Consider the following 18,626-nt stretch of genomic DNA (forward strand, 5'->3'; position numbering starts at 1 on the left):
TGCAAAAGTTAGCAGACTTGTTTAGCCTCTTTCTTGCTATGAGTGCCTGCATGGAACCATGTGCAATGCACTTGTCCTTCATTAGAACTGCAGCTCCATAGCAAAGTCTCCCACTGATCACTTTCTATAACACATTAGAATTTCCTCTTGGGTGTGTTTTGGTTTGTCAGGGCAGGAGAGTGAGACACAGCAACAAAACAACCGTTGCATCTCGTGTTTCACTTTCAATTGTAATAATTAATTTTAATAATTAAAATGCCAAAAAAAAGGCAAAACAAAACAGCATAAGAAAACAACAACAAAAACACAAAGCAGAGACATCCTGTATTCTTTATAACCTTAACCACATTTCAGTCCTGCAAGCTCAACACCCTCTTTGGAGTTGTCTAGCAACTGATTCCCCTCTTTTCAACGCCTTTGCAAAGTGCTTTTTTTGGTTTTGTGAGGAACACAGAGTGTGATACATTGCAAAGAGGGGGTTGGGGTAGGCCTTAGTTGAACACCCTGACTGGTAATATATTCAGCCCTATTGTGGTGAATCAATGCACCGTGCTTTAATGGGGAGATAAGGAGGGGCAATGGGGAGCTATGACGAGATATCTTTTGCCCCACAGTGCACCCCTAAAGCTAAGAGGCACACCCAAGACTGTGCAGTATCACCTAAACTCTCATCTGAAGAAAGTGCCTCTAACATTCAGGTCCTGTTTTTTTTGTGGGGGGTGGGAGGGTTTCTATATCCATGAGGAGCAAATAAGAGACAAGAGCTCAAGGACGCACAAATGTGAAGACTTTGCTATTTTGTTTCAAAGATGGAAATGTTGTGATTTGCTTAACCACTGACAAGCATGTGTTGTGGCGTTTCTTGATACTCTGTACTCTTGATGCTGTGCTACGTGATCAAACAGATCTACAGGGCTAGACATACAGGATGAACTGAGGTGAGACTGTTTTTATCAAGTTCTTTGGGTCTGACTACAGCTCTAAAGAAATATTTGCATTTGTCTGCTAATTTGGAAGCTAATAAAAATAACCATTATGGCATAAAATAACTCATACTTCATGCTCATCTAGTGCTCATTTTTGCACTGGAGTCAGTTAACGTATTAGGCTAAAGTGTTAAAAATTGATTAGTTGTGTTGGTAAATGGCAAGTGATTGCTTAAACTGACCAACACTACCAAAGTTTTTGCTTTGTGAAATGTTAAAGTGAATGACTGTCTTTGAATCAATCCTGGAGAGTTTTTATTGGGACCCTGACATAGTAAAAGGAACAGGTTGTTTTTTATAGGCCTTGTGCTTTGTTGCACTCTCTCCTCGTGAAAGCACAGACTGTGAGAACAATCCCAAAGAATGTATCTGAATTAAGATGAAAAAGAACAATAGGAGGCTCTGTACAGGCAAGGCTGAGAAAAATCTGAGAGGAGCTGTCGGGGGTGGTGGTAAGGACCGGGTGATGACAGAATGGTACGCATGGTTGAGTGGCACAGCTTGATCAAATTAGCACAAAACTTTACTGAACAATAGAAGTCAGGTCAGTTCAAATCCTTTCAATTAAAAGACAAAATAATGAGTCTTAGCAAGACTGATATCAGGCAAATGACATTTCGTTTTTATTTCATGCAGGTAGGACGTGACCTGCTCAGAGCACAATGTCACAGCACAGAGGAATCTGGAGGAGGCAGGTGCACCTTTTTACCCTCCCTTACCTTCTTCTCCTGGCTTCACCGTGCGAGGGTTTCCTCCCTGACTTGTGGTCTAGAGTGCTGACTCTGTCCTGGGACTCACACACTCACCAGTACATTACAGAGCGGGCCATTCTAAACGTAACCCTGGAGACTCTGAGGGGACTAAAAAAACACCATGGAAACCATGATAAAGAGGAGGTGAGGTCATGTTTGCAGTCAGGAGATTTACTGAGTAATGCAGCATCAGTGGTTCATAAAGTGTTTGAATTACCTCTTTAAGTAAGTATGCAAATTTAACTGAATCGCTCTTTCTCCCTATGGTGATATTTGAACACAGACGTATTGAATTTCTTTCAAATAATGATAAAAGTCCTGGTCTAACGATTGCAGATCAGACTGGGACGTGGATTTTGGAGAGCTGTGGGAGATGTGGTGAAATCCAATGCAGCCATGGACTTCCGGAGCTCCACAAGGTCTGACCCAGTTTACCACTTTGATTCAGAGCATATTGAAAGTGCCACGGTCATGCTACGACGGTTCTGGACCCACACTGTGCTCTCAGTGCGGGCCAAAGAGTACCAAAGTGCCCGTCATAGCCTGGGTCAGCTATTTCATTCACTGCAGGTAATCTGCCACACAGAACTGAATTTTAATAATAGGGGGAGGGTTAGCTTAACCTTAGAGATATTTCATGAAGTGAAATGTTTTGGCTATGTTTTTGTTTTGAACATCTGCTATGTCAGGACTTCTACAGCCACAGTAACTGGGTGGAGATGGGCCAGCGTTCTATTTACCTCCATCTGCTTCAGCCAGAGGAGCCTGCCGTGCCTGTAGCTAAAGGTGATTCATGAATGTGACATTATAGTCCCATTTAATCACAAAAAAACAAAATTAGTTGTATCTACACATTATTGTAAAGGTCCTCTTGAAAAGACTAGTTACTGAGGTAACAGCTTTACAGAATTTTTTCATTTTGCATCATTTTATCATACTGCATAGCTTCACGTGTTACAGTTTTTTCTGATTGCGTAAGCACATTTTTTGTAACTATTGGCTAATTTTGCAAAACTCTTCACACAAATAAGAAAACCTGTCACCCAATCATCAAAACATTGTAGTTCTCTTGCAAAAGCAAACACAGCTAGATTAACTCTTCACACCTTCATAAAAATGGTATTTCCGTATCAAACAGTACACACAAGCCATCATCTACTAAGCACACAATGCGCCAACTGCACACTGATGGTATGAATACAAAACACATCTGGCTTTTGCTTTCTCTGTGCACAAGGTAGGCTATGTCAGTTTGAGCTCATACTTCTGTCATAGATCCATAAGCATAGAGGGATCCAAACTTCAAGTACTGGTGTTTATTCAAACACATCAAAACAAACACAAGTGGTTATTTCCAAGTATAGGATTATTTGCAATCGCCATAATGACTATATGGGTTACTTGGTCTGCAGTGAACATGCTTCCTCTGCCCCCAGCATCTGGTCATCTAGCAATTCTGTAAAGTAACAATTTCAGTATTTTTACATCAATGGTATTGGTGTGTTTCTCATTGGCATATGGCAGTGCTACAAATCTTTGTGGGAAGTGACTGTACTAACCGATTCTCATTTCAAGATGTCCTTATGGTGCTTGCTACAGTGTAGCGGCTCGAGTTAGGCTGGACCCGTTGGCCAGCTACCCTCAGGGTCATTCCACGGTTGATGACATGGTCCACTATTGTAGCTCTGATGTCATCAGCAATTCTATTTCTTACTCTTCCTACCCTTCCTCTCCCCCCTCCTCGTCTTCCTCTTGCTCCTCCTTGTCCTTGTCGTCCTCTTCATCCTACTTCTTCACCTCCACGTCCTCTTCCTCGGCCTCCTCTACTTCTCACTCTTTCTGCTCCCTCCATTGTACTCCGCACACACAGCTTACCTGTATTATAGTGCTTAGGCTGATTGCAAAGTGAACTGATTATCTAAAAAAGTTTTCACATGTGAAAGTGTGCCAGACAGTTGGCAAATTAGTGTTAATGATAGCCATACATGTGTATACTTTTGCTAGGAGTGTGTTGGAAATTTGGTAATTGAGTGTTGTGCAGTGAATTGTGCCTACAGTTTTGCAAAGTGTGTGTTACAAAATTGCAAACTGAGTGCAAAGCAGTTTTTGTGCTTTTAGTTTTGCAAACTCAGTGAGTGGTTTTGCTATAAGTCTGAATAGTTTTAGAGATTGTGCTACAGGAATCACAGTTAGGGTTTAAGCATTCAGAAAAAACTGTAAAGTTACAGCTCTTCCACAGTTTTCCTACTACCGATTTTGCTGCTTCTTCAGATGTCATTCTATTGTGGTCTAATCTGTTTTACAGTTTTTTCTGAATGCTTAAACCCTAACTGTGATTCCTGTAGCACAATCTCTAAAACTATTCAGACTTATAGCAAAACCACTCACTGAGTTTGCAAAACTAAAAGCACAAAAACTGCTTTGCACTCAGTTTGCAATTTTGTAACACACACTTTGCACAACTGTAGGCACAATTCACTGCACAACACTCAATTACCAAATTTCCAACACACTCCTAGCAAAAGTATACACATGTATGGCTATCATTAACACTAATTTGCCAACTGTCTGGCACACTTTCACATGTGAAAACTTTTTTAGATAATTAGTTCACTTTGCAATCAGCCTAAGCACTATAATACAGGTAAGCTGTGTGTGCGGAGTACAATGGAGGGAGCAGAAAGAGTGAGAAGTAGAGGAGGCCGAGGAAGAGGACGTGGAGGTGAAGAAGTAGGATGAAGAGGACGACAAGGACAAGGAGGAGCAAGAGGAAGACGAGGAGGAGGGAGAGGAAGATGAGGAGGGGGGAGAGGAAGGGTAGGAAGAGTAAGAAATAGAATTGCTGATGACATCAGAGCTACAATAGTGGACCATGTAATCAACCGTGGAATGACCATGAGGGTAGCTGGCCAACGGGTCCAGCCTAACTCGAGCCGCTACACTGTAGCAAGTACCATAAGGACATCTTGAAATGAGAATCGGTTAGTACAGTCACTTCGCACAAAGATTTGTAGCACTGCCATATGCCAATGAGAAACACACCAATACCATTGATGTAAAAATACTGAAATTGTTACTTTACAGAATTGCTAGATGACCAGATGCTGGGGGCAGAGGAAGCATGTTCACTGCAGACCAAGTAACCCATATAGTCACTATGGCGATTGCAAATAATCCTATACTTGGAAATAAACACTTGTGTTTGTTTTGATGTGTTTGAATAAACACCAGTACTTGAAGTTTGGATCCCTCTATGCTTATGGATCTATGACAGAAGTATGAGCCCAAACTGACATAGCCTACCTTGTGCACAGAGAAAGCAAAAGCCAGATGTGTTTTGTATTCATACCATCAGTGTGCAGTTGGCGCATTGTGTGCTTAGTAGATGATGGCTTGTGTGTACTGTTTGATACGGAAACACCATTTTTACGAAGGTGTGAAGAGTTAATCTAGCTGTGTTTGCTTTTGCAAGAGAACTACAATGTTTTGATTATTGGGTGACAGGTTTTCTTATTTGTGTGAAGAGTTTTGCAAAATTAGCCAATAGTTACAAAAAATGTGCTTAAGCAATCAGAAAAAACTGTAATATGCTACTGTATAGTATTTATTTCATCAAGTAGAGATCATTCAGTTATTATTTAACAGTTCGATTAATATGTTATTTTGTAATCAGACTTGTACCAGAATGGAGTCCCAGCAATGATAGAAATTAGGACAATGAGAGTGAAGATGAAGACGGAGGCCTGGGTGGGGCTATTAGTGACAAGAGGGAGGCAGAGATGAAAAGGAAGTGGGTTTCATGAATGAGAATTTGAAAGGCAAAATGACTGAGTGCTGAGATTTAAACTAGGCAGAACAGAGGCTGACTGACTCAACAAAATAAAGAAAACGATTTGATCAGAGCAATTATGTCAGTGTTTAGTTTAGCAGGAAAATGGAAGTGATGTAAAAAATAAGGTAGTAGCTGCACCCAGGAAGGCAGGGTGCATAATGTTTCATTTAAAAGAATATAATATTTATATAATGTGTTGGTTTTTTTCAAAACTCAATGTGTCACTCAGTGTGTATATGTATATACACACATACACATATAATTATCCACGTCATTTAACTATTGACCCACCACGTCTAGTAAAGCACTCCCCATCTTTACTAATTAACTTGACCAGCCAAATGTTCAACATTCTTTCAAATGTGGCTTTAAATGGTTCAGTGGAAATCAGCTATCATTTCTATTGGTCATGCATTTAACACAGACTCCCAATGTTTTGGAAACCTGGCTGTACATATGTCAATCTGATATATTCATTATTACATTACCAAAAAAAAGTTTAAATGTAAAAACTAAAGCCTTCATCATTTCTGCTTTCAGAAGACACACCTACCTGTATGGAGTGCTTCAGTACCACCTGTCGAAACAACCTTCTGCCAAGACTGAAAACCACACAGGGAAACTCTCAGCTGCTCACCACTGGATATTTCAGTACATTTCCTCCAAAACCTCAGGGTAAACCTCGGCCACCTGCAGGCAAAGTGTTACAAAAACACAATAAATAAACACATTTGGTTTTTAGAATATTTTAAAGACTTTTTCAACTACGTTTCCATCTACAAAGCTGTAAAGATGTTTTTTTTTGCTAGGCAAATGCAGTCATGGAGGTATTCTAGACAGCAGCCGCTTCTCGGGCGCCAAAGGGGGCATCAACAAGGACAGCACCTCACCTCTCTTCTCCCCTCATCATTACCTCCATCTCAAAGCTGCCACTTTGGCTACTGAGGCCACCCTGACTGTGCTGAGAGACCTCAGAGACTCTGTGGGCCACAGAAACTTTCTCAAGTAAGTTTAAACCACTGCTAAAGCTCCCTGAACTGTAGACTTGTTACAAGATTTAGGTGATGCCTGTGCTGCATGAAATGACTGTCTTTACAGTTTTTTACAGTCGCTAACAAGCGTTTGTCCAAACAGTTGTCACATTTGCAAAACTCTAAACACAATTAGCACAGCATCGGTCTGTTGTGGCCATACCATTCACACATTTCATGTCGTGTTCACCCAATATGCAGTCAGTGAACACATTTCCACAATGCTTACATTTTCTTAACAGACAAGCTATACCTCCCAACAAAATTATGGACTGTTTTTGTAGTATCTACGAATGTTAACACACAACATCCCACAATAGCAAAAACAATATTCCAAACCTTAGATACAGTATAAAAGCCTCTGCTTCTGCAATGATATCAGTACAAAAACAATATCAATATCAAAAATATATCTCAGCTGATAATAAACAAACAACTGAATAATTGAGACACAGCTTATTTATGTTGGGTAAATTGGGCCAACCACAGCTTCTTCCATTCTGGCTTAGACTCAGTGGGGTTTATAAGGCAAGACCTTGAGGAGTGATGTTTTTGGAAACAAAAAAAAGACAAACACTGTAATGTCTGGTTGAGGAAGAGTAAGAGCAAGGGGCCCAGGGAGAAGAGCAGGCCCAAGGAGAGGGCAAGGTAGAGGTGTAAGAATGCGTGGTGGTGGCATTCCAAGGGCTGCAAGAACAGTAGTCAGTGATGAAATTCGTGCCACTATCATTGACCATGTAATCAACCATGGTCTTTCACTAAGAGAGGCTGGTGAAAGAGTGCAGCCCAATTTGAGGCGGTCAACGGTTGCCTCCATTATACGCATCTTTCAACAAACCAACAGGTAAGTATTGCATTTTACATGGATTGTTTCTATTCTCACTTGACATGTCAATATGGTCATACAGTAATGCATATGTTGAATTTTTTGTCTTTCTAAAGAATGCAACGTCTTCCACCCTCTGGGGGAAGAGGAAAGCTCCTCAGTAATGATCAGGAGCTTGCCATTGTAGAAATGGTTACTGCAAATAATGCAATAAAACTGCGTGAAATTCAAACTAGAATTGTGGCGGACCATGAGATATTTGACAATATCGATAGAATCAGCCTCACAACCATTACGCGGACATTGTCCAAACACAGAGTGTGGATGAAGCAGCTCTACACTGTTCCCTTTGAGAGGAACAGTGAGAGGGTCAAGGAGCTACGACGACAATATGTCCAGGTATAGTGTATATTCAATCCAATGTCCAGTTCTATAAGCTTTGCACTTTGCAAGTAGGTAACCTACACAATACTAGGTTACAGTACAGTATGGTATACAGTAATAACATGACTTACATAAACTTTGTTTCAGAGAGTTATGGAATTGGAGGCCAACCAGGCCCCTCATGAATTCATATACATCGATGAGGCAGGATTCAATCTGGCCAAAAGGCGTCGACGTGGACGAAATGTAATTGGAAAAAGGGCCACAGTTGATGTGCCAGGACAGAGAGGGGCAAACATTACCATGTGTGCAGCAATTGCAAATGCAGGATTACTCCTTCACAGATGTCAGGTTGGACCCTATAATACAGAGCGCTTGCTTGCCTTTCTCAATGATCTCCACCAGCGCCTGGTTCCAGAGCAGGGTCAGGAGGGTGAAAACATGAGGACCTTTGTAATTACCTGGGACAATGTGGCTTTCCATCACTTGCAAGCAATAACAACATGGTTTGAAGTCCACCCAAGACTGGTAAGTCTCTTCCTTCCACCCTATTCACCTTTCCTCAACCCCATAGAGGAGTTCTTTTCTGCATGGAGGTGGAAGGTTTATGACCATCAGCCACATGACCAGATGTCCCTCCTTGAAGCCATGGATGCCGGCTCCAGGGACATCACAGTTGACGATTGCCAAGGGTGGATCCGACATACCATGCGGTTTTATCCCAGGTGCATCGACTTGGATAACATCAGATGTGATGTTGATGAAAACATGTGGCCTAACCCTGAAGATCGCAGAGATTAGATGCAAATTTTTTGCCTTTTTTTAGCCCCCCTCCCCCCTTTTTATCTTGGCTTTTTGCTGTTGTTTTTTTTGTTCAGAATGCTCTTGTGTGTTTCATGGATATTTTGTTCACTGTAAGCAATACTGTAAAACTTTCTCTGTCCTATCATACCGTGTTTCTACTGTACCTCCTGTGGTAAACAGTAAAGAAACAAAAACTTATTTGCTTTTTACTGGAATGCTTTTGAATGTGAACATTACTGTACATGTGGACATACAGTTACCAACCAAGACATTTCTGGTGTCAATATGGTGGATTGCATGTTTCGCATGCAAATACCTGTAAAACTGAAACATAAAAGTCTATGCAGTTTTTGTAATGTCAATAATAGCCAGTATTTTGAAACCTGGTGTACTTTGATTGACTGCATGTACCTTGTGAAGTGAAAACAAGTGTTATTCTTTGACAGACTAATTTCATTTTGAGTCAGATTTATAGTGTTTTTGTACAGTTAGTGTGTGCAGAGAAAGATGTGTTCTAATTTTGAAATGAGGAGTTAGTATATATTTAACAAAGTGTATTTTTGGGAAGGATATTATCCATTTGGCCAATTGTGTTTTGTAGGTGTGGGTCTGTGTTAAGAGTTTAGAAAAAGTATCTGAAGTATGGGTAGGCGCTTGTTAGCGACTGTAAAAAACTGTAATTGCTGCTGAACTCTCTTTGAAGACTCTTTAGTGTGAAGCAAGTTCCTGCACTGGTTTTTGTCATGGACACCACAGGCAGCATGTTTGAGGAGATCCACGCTGCTCGTCTTCGGGCTCAATCCATCATACAGAGCAGAGCCAACAGCCCGGGGCAACTCGGCACCTTTGTGCTCGTCCCCTTCCACGATCCAGGTGACAGCTGGTGGTAAAAAGTGCCTGCAGGTCATAACAGATAAACCTGTAGAGGCTTTTGCCCCCTGTTAATGTGTGATTGTGTTTCCCATTATATACATACCTTTATATACTTCTGTAGAAGGTATAGTTCTGATTATATGTTTCATGCCTACTGTATGTTCTATCAACAGTGAGCCTCTAGATTTGTGCCATCTGTTTCCCTCAGTTCAAAGAATGACTGAATGAACTTCTGTGACTTCCATGAAAGCAATGAAATGAGAAATAATATATTAATATAATAACTTATAGACAGAGCCTCTTGATAGCTTAAAGATTCAGTCTTATGGTACTGTAAATATGTTTTAAATAGACAATAAGGGTCTATAAAGACTGCAAACAAGCTGTTCCTTATCACAGTCTGTAAGCATTTATATTTACTGTACTGTGCAGGAGTAGGACCGGTATTTGAGACTGATGATCCAGGCCAGTTCATGCAGCACATGGAGGGGCTGATGGCTCTTGGAGGCGGAGATGAACCAGAGATGTGCCTCTCCGCAATTCAGGTACATTTAGACGCTAAACACTCAGAGAGAATAAGTGATGTTGTGTGTGTATGTGTGTGTGCGTGCATGTGTGTGTGTGACAAGGGGTTTCTTTAAATCACCCTGTAGTTCTTCAGCTAAGACACCTGAGTTAGAAAACACAAACACTGCAGTTGTATAGATTGGACATGTCACCACTAACTTGCTCTCTTCTTGTTATTAGCTGGCACTCACTCACAGTCCACCTCTGTCTGAGATCTTCGTGTTCACTGACGCTTCCCCTAAAGATGCCCATTTATTCGGTGTGGTGAAGGCCCTCTCCCTCGAGAAACAGAGCAAGGTATATGCACCTTTGAAGGGAAGTCTTTTTTTTTTCATCTGTCACATAGCATTATGTTTAACAAAAATCAGAGCTGCTTTAAGGTTGACAGCGAAGACAAACACCAACCGGGAGCTGCTGTTTAATAACCTGTTCTCAGATTTTCAAAACTTTAAAATAAAAGCCTTCATCTGATGTGATTGCTACTGGTTATACAGCTTCTGTTTGTATGTATATTTATAAAGAAAGCACTGCGTGAATTACATTTTTAGATGGGTTTTAAAGGAAATAAGAATTTCCTGGAGAAACTGTGCCTGCTGAAAGCTGGTGGAGATCACCTGCCTCATGTGGCCGGCAGGTGGCAGCAGCTACACTAGTTGAAAATTAAAAGTTTAATGGAATTGTAGTTTTTGTCACTGGCCACACAGTGGTGCTATTGTATCATGAAACCTTTTACAGTTTTTTCTGAATGCTTAAACCCTAACTGTGATTCCTGTAGCACAATCTCTAAAACTATTCAGACTTATAGCAAAACCACTCACTGAGTTTGCAAAACTAAAAGCACAAAAACTGCTTTGCACTCAGTTTGCAATTTTGTAACACACACTTTGCAAAACTGTAGGCACAATTCACTGCACAACACTCAATTACCAAATTTCCAACACACTCCTAGCAAAAGTATACACATGTATGGCTATCATTAACACTAATTTGCCAACTGTCTGGCACACTTTCACATGTGAAAACTTTTTTAGATAATCAGTTCACTTTGCAATCAGCCTAAGCACTATAATACAGGTAAGCTGTGTGTGCGGAGTACAATGCAGGGAGCAGAAAGAGTGAGAAGTAGAGGAGGCCGAGGAAGAGGACGTGGAGGTGAAGAAGTAGGATGAAGAGGACGACAAGGACAAGGAGGAGCAAGAGGAAGACGAGGAAGGGGGAGAGGAAGGGTAGGAAGAGTAAGAAATAGAATTGCTGATGACATCAGAGCTACAATAGTGGACCATGTCATCAACCGTGGAATGACCCTGAGGGAAGCTGGCCAACGGGTCCAGCCTAACTCGAGCCGCTACACTGTAGCAAGCACCATAAGGACATCTTGAAATGAGAATCGGTTAGTACAGTCACTTCGCACAAAGATTTGTAGCACTGCCATATGCCAATGAGAAACACACCAATACCATTGATGTAAAAATACTGAAATTGTTACTTTACAGAATTGCTAGATGACCAGATGCTGGGGGCAGAGGAAGCATGTTCACTGCAGACCAAGTAACCCATATAGTCACTATGGCGATTGCAAATAATCCTATACTTGGAAATAAACACTTGTGTTTGTTTTGATGTACTTGAAGTTTGGATCCCTCTATGCTTATGGATCTATGACAGAAGTATGAGCCCAAACTGACATAGCCTACCTTGTGCACAGAGAAAGCAAAAGCCAGATGTGTTTTGTATTCATACCATCAGTGTGCAGTTGGCGCATTGTGTGCTTAGTAGATGATGGCTTGTGTGTACTGTTTGATACGGAAACACCATTTTTACGAAGGTGTGAAGAGTTAATCTAGCTGTGTTTGCTTTTGCAAGAGAACTACAATGTTTTGATGATTGGGTGACAGGTTTTCTTATTTGTGTGAAGAGTTTTGCAAAATTAGCCAATAGTTACAAAAAATGTGCTTAAGCTATCAGAAAAAACTGTAACAAAGAAAATAATTCATCCAGCAGTTATACTAATAAGGAGCAAAAATAACATGCAGCCAGATTGAAAGACTGAAAGAACCCCTCTTGTTTGCCTTCTCTTGCTCACTGTGAAATTACTTTGGACAGGGGGACTGCAGTAAAGCAAACTGTATGTCAGTGTACTTACAGCTGACAGCACTTATTTTCCCTACAGGTGACTTTTCTCCTTACTGAAGATCCCAACTACACCAAAGAGAGCCGAGGCAGGTTAATGAGGAGGAAGAGGAGAAGTAGAGAACCTTTATCTCCTGATCGTTTTAATCTCTACTCTTCACTGTCCTCCCTGTCAGGAGGACTAACAATATTCACCACCAACTCTGACATACACAGGGTCTCCACAATAGTGGAGGACAACACAGCAGCTGACAAGGTGCCAAAATAAGATTTTTTACTGGAAATTCACTCCAAACAAAGTTAACAAGTTATTTAAGGAACTGAGGTAGTACACTAGCTCACAGTATCTGTTAACTTCCCTCATTCTAGCAGTCTCAATTTCCCACCTTCATAATTTATCAACCATTTAATATTAGAAAATTTCAATTAAATATGAAATTTTCCATTGACCTAATGCTCTAATTTTCTCAGACAAACATGGCAACTGCTGCTTATAAAGCATTGAAAAAACAATATAATTTCATTTTCTACATGACAGTTAGCACATGTAAATCTTTTTTAATCAAGTAGTCTATCTTAGCTGCAACTTTTTGCTGAGCAGAAATGTGTCAGATTTTATAAAAAGTTATATCACAAAGTATATTTCTAATTTTTTTTTTATTAGTTTCTTTTCCAGCAAGCCGACTAATTTCTCTTTTAGACCTTTAATTTCATAATGATATCACTTATAATTACTCTTCATTACCTTCATTACCTATCACAACTTATTTTTCTTCTCCTACCTCAGGTGACCCTCCTCCATGTGGAAAGTCACAAAGACCTGATGTCCGTTCATACATTTAGAGTTGACAGCTCGGTAAAAAATGTCACCCTACATGTCTCTGGCACTATGACGGAGTGTATCCTTACCAGTCCATCAGGTAATTCTCACATCATATTAACATCAGCTTTGAAGTCAGGGTTAGCTTTTTTTCCATCACGACACTGCACTTTGAACTGTACTTTGCATTTGCTTGAAATATCATGTACAGGGTGCAATTTCCCTGTAATTAAATTGAATTTCAGCATATTTTCTTTTAAATAGCAGTATAATTATATTTACATGTAAATATTGAAAGGTATTTACACTACACTGAAATTCAGTTTAGTTACAGGGGAATTACGCGCTAGATTTATCACACATACTTTAAAGTGTTACCTTGCAAAGATCATTCTTTAACTTTTTTTTCTTTGTAATTTGAGGGTAAAATAAGCTCAGCTGTTTATGCTTCTCTTCTCAGACCAGAGTCAGTCACTGTTGAATGAAGAAGGTCCCCTAGCAGTGCTACAGCAATTTCAGGGACTGTACCGTGTCAACCTGTTTCCTCCTTTACAACCTGGCCAGTGGAAACTGCAAGCCAAGAGCAATGGGCATCTTACGTTCAATGTTATAGGTAAAAGAAATAATATCGAGTACATCAAGCAGATCACCTGGCAGATATTCATTTTCAATTCAAATGCAGCTTTACTGTGGTATGAGATTTTTTAAAAAACATTTTTTAAAATTGATTTGTCTTTTGATCTACACCACCAGGTGACAGCGGTGTAGACTTCCTGTATTATTTTGCAATTATAACCAATGAGACACACCCGGGTCTGGCCAGAGTTGATGGTAATCCTACAGCAGGTGAGGGATTTTGATAAATTTACACGATAATGAGGATTTGTAAGTAAACAATATGTTTAAGAATATATCTTTCTAATTTTCAGGTGTTCCTGCCTTTCTAGTGGTGGCTGTTACAGGCCTGGGTTCAGATGAAGAGGCATCTTTTAGTCATGCAACACTGCTGGGGGCTGAAGGAGAAAGTCTTCAGCAGGTGAAGCTCAACTCCTCCTCTTCATCTATCTATTCCTTGGAGGAGCTGGTGGGCTTGGTGGACCCTTTTCCCAGAGTTCCCTTCTGCATTAGACTTTCAGGCGAGGACAGCAGAGGAAACAAACTGGAGAGGGTTTCCACAGAGATGGTGGAGCCCACTCACATTCAGATACAGGTAATTGTTAGCAATAATGCTGAAGAGGACAGAGGCTGCTTTCTACTCCAAGTTTACTATAGTTCATCTCCGTTACTCTGTTATGTACATCTATTTTTCAATTTTTCTTATATTTTAAATGGAAATTGTTTTGGTTTGGTTATTTCTGTGCACAATAAATGTAAAGCACTCTTGCACTCTTACAGTGTATCAAGAAAGTATTCACATCACTTCACTTATTACACAACATTGTCATATATATATATATATATATGGTCTCGTAGTTGAGACTCTATGTCAGAGCACAAACCAAGCCATGAAGTCCAAGACCTCTGAGGCACAGATCTGGGAAAAGTTACAGAAAAACCTCTACAGCATTGAAGTTTCCAGTGAGCACAGTGTGCTCCATCATCCGTAAATGGTACCAGTTTTGAACCACCAGGCCTCTTCCTAGAGCTGTCTGCCTGCCCAACCAGAGAGATTAGGGTACAAGGGCCTTAGTCAGGGGAGTGATCAAAACCCAACGGTTACTCTGACAGAGCTTCAGCATTGCTCTGTGGAGAGATGAGGACGTTCTAGAAGGGCAACCATTTTAGACCATGAGAAACAAAATCCTCTGGTTAAAAGAATCTAACTTTTCTCATCACTGCATATTACCAGACCGATACCATCCCTACAGTGAAGCATGCTGGTGGTAGCTTCTTGCTGTGGGCCATATGAACCCATATAAAGACTCTCCAAGACCACTCCTTTGTTAAATCCTGGAGTGTCCCAGCCAGAGACCAGATTAGAACCGGATTGAACATGTCTAGAGAGATTTGAAAATGGCTGTGCATTGATGCTTCCCATCGATCCTAATGGAGGTTGAGAGGTTCTGCAAAGAAGAATGAGAAAAATGAAAACAACCCGAAAATGTCAATATGGGATATTTTGTGTCGAATTCTGAGATGAAAAGGCTGCAACATGGCAAACTGTAGAACAAGTATAGCCCTGTGAATACTTTCTGGATTTACAGTTTTCTCTGTAAAACTCTATTTTCTTGCTTCTTTAAATTCTGCAGGGCCAGATGGCACAATTATAAGTTATTGATTACCTACAGTATCTATGTAGAGGTGTCAGGTGATGACCTTTCTTTGACCGGTGGTCCGTGCACTTTTGACACAGTCTGTTTCACACATTATTCAGGTGCTTTCTCTTCCTGACCTCGTGCCTGGTCAGAGTGCTGTGGTGAACTTTGAGATCCAAAACCACGGTGCAGCACGGAACTTCAGTTGGACAGCCGATGATGACTGTGGATATCTTCTTATGACAGAGCCCCACAGGTAGATCAAAATGAAAATACATCTTGCTCAGGTACAAAGCAAACTTCAAAGAACTTAGACTGCCATCCCGCTTCTTTTGTCACCTTCGCTGGCATTCTCTCACCTTTGAAAACTATGTAAACTTAGTAACCCAAAATATTTTTTAAATTATACAGTTATGTACAAAAGTCTTGAGTCACCCCTCAATTCTGCTCTTCATATCAGATTGGCTTTCTAATTTTCTTTTTTGCTAGTGGATATATTAAGGGTGTGCACCTATTGCAGTTTGCACTTGTGCTTTAGATGGGGAAAAGAACCAATTTTAAATTTTAACTTTATGCACTTTGTTATTAAAACACATAATTTGTTCCCATTTCTTTTTAATGAAAATTTCAAAGATAACACTGTGAAACAGTAACAAAATGTACCAACAAGATTATTCAAAAGAACTATTAGCTGAGTAGTGTGTCATTAAAAAGTGTGAGGAAATTAGACCAGTTGCGGACAAAATAAGAAGTGGCATGCCCACTTAACTATCCATAGCAGATAAAGATGCCTATAAAGGCCGTCATGAAGCCATCCCCAAGGAAGGGAAACGGGAAAAAGCTTAGATATACCAAATTATGGACTGAAAATCTGTGGTAACGGGTCTTATGGAATGACAACAGTCAGTATCTACAGTCATGGTTTGGCCTGCATTTCACCCATTGGTGTTGGCAATCTTGTTAAAATTGATGCAATTAAGAACACAGAAAGGTATGATTCCATTTTGGGCCTGATTGGCAGTGGCTTAATTTTTCATGACAATGATCCCAAACACACTGCCAGTGCATTAAAAGCATACCTGGATAGAAAAACACAAAGTAGAACACTATTATTCATGGATTGGCCTCCCCAGAGCCTGGACCTTAACTTTATTGAAGCAGTGTGGGATGATCTTGACAGAGGGTGGAACAAAAGGCAGCCGGCATTCAAAGAGGACCTTTGAATGTCTTTTAAGAAGCCTGGAGACCTATTCCTGAAGACTACTAAAAGAAAGGAGATAAAACCTTGCATCTATTTCGCATTTTAAGAAAAATATAAATTAAATGATGGCTAGTTCAAAACTCTGGCACAGTATTGTAAGTATAAGTTAAATGATTTCACAATTCATGTTTTTGCCCTTCAGCTTTCTTGTAGCAGAACAAAGGTCTTTTCGTGACCAGGTGTACCTCCAGACTCCAGCCACAGCGCAGGCAGGGGTGACAGTCACCCTTACACTGACTGTAAATGATCTTCATTCTGCTGACTCAAATTATGCAGTGGCCTACTTGACTGTGGTCCCTCAGGTGAGCAATAAGAGAAACTGCAGGATATTCTGCTGAAAACTTGTTTTTTGGTTTATTGTGTATATGATGATTTTCTCTTGCCTACAGGATTCAGACACGTCCCCACCATCCTGCTCTGCAGCACGAGTCCAATCGAACTGTTCTGCAATTTGCAACGTGACTAGCTGGAGTGTGTCTCTGTCTGTATCAGATATCGGACACTCTGGCCTTGATGCTCTGCAGCTACAGGAAGGTGAAGGTATTCTGATTTTGTTTCACAGTAACCCAACCTCAGAGGACAGCCTTGGAGAGCCTGGCATTGAGCTGCAACAGACACAGAGGGATAAATCAACAAATGGAGCCTACCACCACCACCAAGAGCAACACAACCACAAGGCCAGATTAGAGACAGGGGGCCCCCCTTTGAATATTTCAGAATGGTCGCTGGATGTATCTCAGCCACTGTTTGTGAGCTACACATCCAGCTGCTGCTCTACTCAGGCAAAGATGCTGGTTTGGGACAAAGCTGGAAACATGAAACGCTGCCATCTAACAAATGGTCAGAAGAGGCAGCTACAAAACAAGAGTACAGAAACCAGTGGGACTGGACAGAAAATGCCCACAGGCTTCTTTTTCTTGCTGTTAGGCCTGCTGTGCTTTCCTCTGCTTTAGCCCCGTGTGATTACAAATGTTTTGCTGGTCAAAATTATCTGTTGATGACTTGATACAGAGCTTGCTCTACTGTATTTTCAAAGGCAAAATCTGAAGCACCAATAATTTTTTTTCATATTGATATTCAAAAGATGCAAATTTGCAAAGAATAAAAAATCTTTTATTGCACTTCCTTTTATTTTTGCTACAACTAGATTTGTATGCCTGTCACGTTTAAGGCTGTGTGAGAGGTCGATTCATTTGTAGTTTGTACTTGGGGAGCAGCACCAATAACACCAAGGCAAGCTTTAATACTGATAGATCAAAACATAAACAAAGTCCAGAATCTAAGAAAATAATTACAAAAACAGAAGACATAAAAATCAGAGATTAGTTAGGATACAGGACTCCACAAAAACACAGAATGCACAGACAATATAAAGACAAGGTAATGAGGGGAGTTGGAACTGGTGGGAAACCAAGCTGGAGACAACTAAACAAATGAGATGGAAGGAACAACACTTGCCAAAAGAAAACGGGAAGAGTGACACAACTGAATGTGCACCCAAGATCAACTTGACATGCGAAAAAAAAGTCCAAAAAAAGAGACAAGGCTGAAGGAACATGAAGTTATCTATAACCAAACTATAAAGGCACAAATTACAAACCATAAACAACCAAAACCAAGCATCACACCAACCATCACCTCTATGCATTTCATTATTAGTTATTACTAATCTCTGCAAGGGCGTAGATTTGGCATGAACGGAAGGGACGTGTCCCCACCAATATCCAGCGATTATTGAATTGTCCCCACCAATAATTTGATCCCTTTGAGTAAAGAAAAACAACCCGATAGAAAGAAAACCTAGTAGCCTGCGCTGCGAGGAGAAGAGGAGGATGGCAGCAAAAAGGAAGAACCTGGATATAAGAAAGTATTTTTCAAAGAAACCTGTTGTGATATTTTGATACCATGGTAGCATTTACAGGATATTGTTTTATTGTGATATTATACAGAAAAGAGTTACTCAATAAGGCCCATTTAATAGTTGTTTTTCTCTTTCTCTCTGACCCAAGAATTGATGTGTAAGACTCACAGGCTGGTACCCCAAGGTCGAAAACACCACAGAGACGAGACCACTTCCTCACTCCCATCCTCCCTTTTTCTTTATC

General features: G+C 40.5%; 2 protein-coding genes across 6 annotated transcripts; both read left to right on the forward strand.

Moving 5' to 3' along the window:
• The first annotated feature begins 654 nt into the window (after positions 1 to 654).
• Positions 655 to 17,642, forward strand: vwa7 (von Willebrand factor A domain containing 7). Of its 5 annotated transcripts, XM_080888108.1 has the most exons (18): positions 655 to 938; positions 1,623 to 1,882; positions 2,075 to 2,308; positions 2,428 to 2,524; positions 6,111 to 6,245; positions 6,380 to 6,575; positions 9,319 to 9,488; positions 9,921 to 10,033; positions 10,236 to 10,352; positions 12,226 to 12,274; positions 12,362 to 12,441; positions 12,973 to 13,105; positions 13,466 to 13,618; positions 13,759 to 13,851; positions 13,935 to 14,215; positions 15,380 to 15,516; positions 16,664 to 16,823; positions 16,911 to 17,642. In XM_080888108.1, exons 2-18 carry the CDS (start codon positions 1,649 to 1,651, stop codon positions 17,472 to 17,474), a joined length of 2,946 nt encoding a protein of 981 aa, XP_080744234.1. In that variant the 5' UTR covers positions 655 to 938; positions 1,623 to 1,648; the 3' UTR covers positions 17,475 to 17,642. The 5 variants fall into 5 exon arrangements, with proteins under 5 accessions (XP_080744234.1, XP_080744233.1, XP_080744236.1 ...); XM_080888107.1 differs by having other exon boundaries at positions 12,226 to 12,441; XM_080888110.1 differs by lacking the exons at positions 655 to 938; positions 2,428 to 2,524 and having other exon boundaries at positions 1,741 to 1,882; positions 2,075 to 2,157; positions 12,226 to 12,441.
• On the forward strand, positions 7,201 to 9,285 carry LOC308400997 (uncharacterized protein; the record flags this gene model as incomplete). Its single annotated transcript, XM_080889064.1, has 4 exons — positions 7,201 to 7,445; positions 7,544 to 7,826; positions 7,959 to 8,339; positions 9,277 to 9,285. Exons 1-4 carry the CDS (start codon positions 7,264 to 7,266, stop codon positions 9,283 to 9,285), a joined length of 855 nt encoding a protein of 284 aa, XP_080745190.1. The 5' UTR covers positions 7,201 to 7,263.
• Positions 17,643 to 18,626: the final 984 nt, after the last annotated feature.

Source organism: Rhamphochromis sp. 'chilingali' (genome assembly GCF_963969265.1).
Source record: "Rhamphochromis sp. 'chilingali' genome assembly, chromosome: 8".
Classification (NCBI taxonomy): domain Eukaryota; kingdom Metazoa; phylum Chordata; class Actinopteri; order Cichliformes; family Cichlidae; genus Rhamphochromis; species Rhamphochromis sp. 'chilingali'.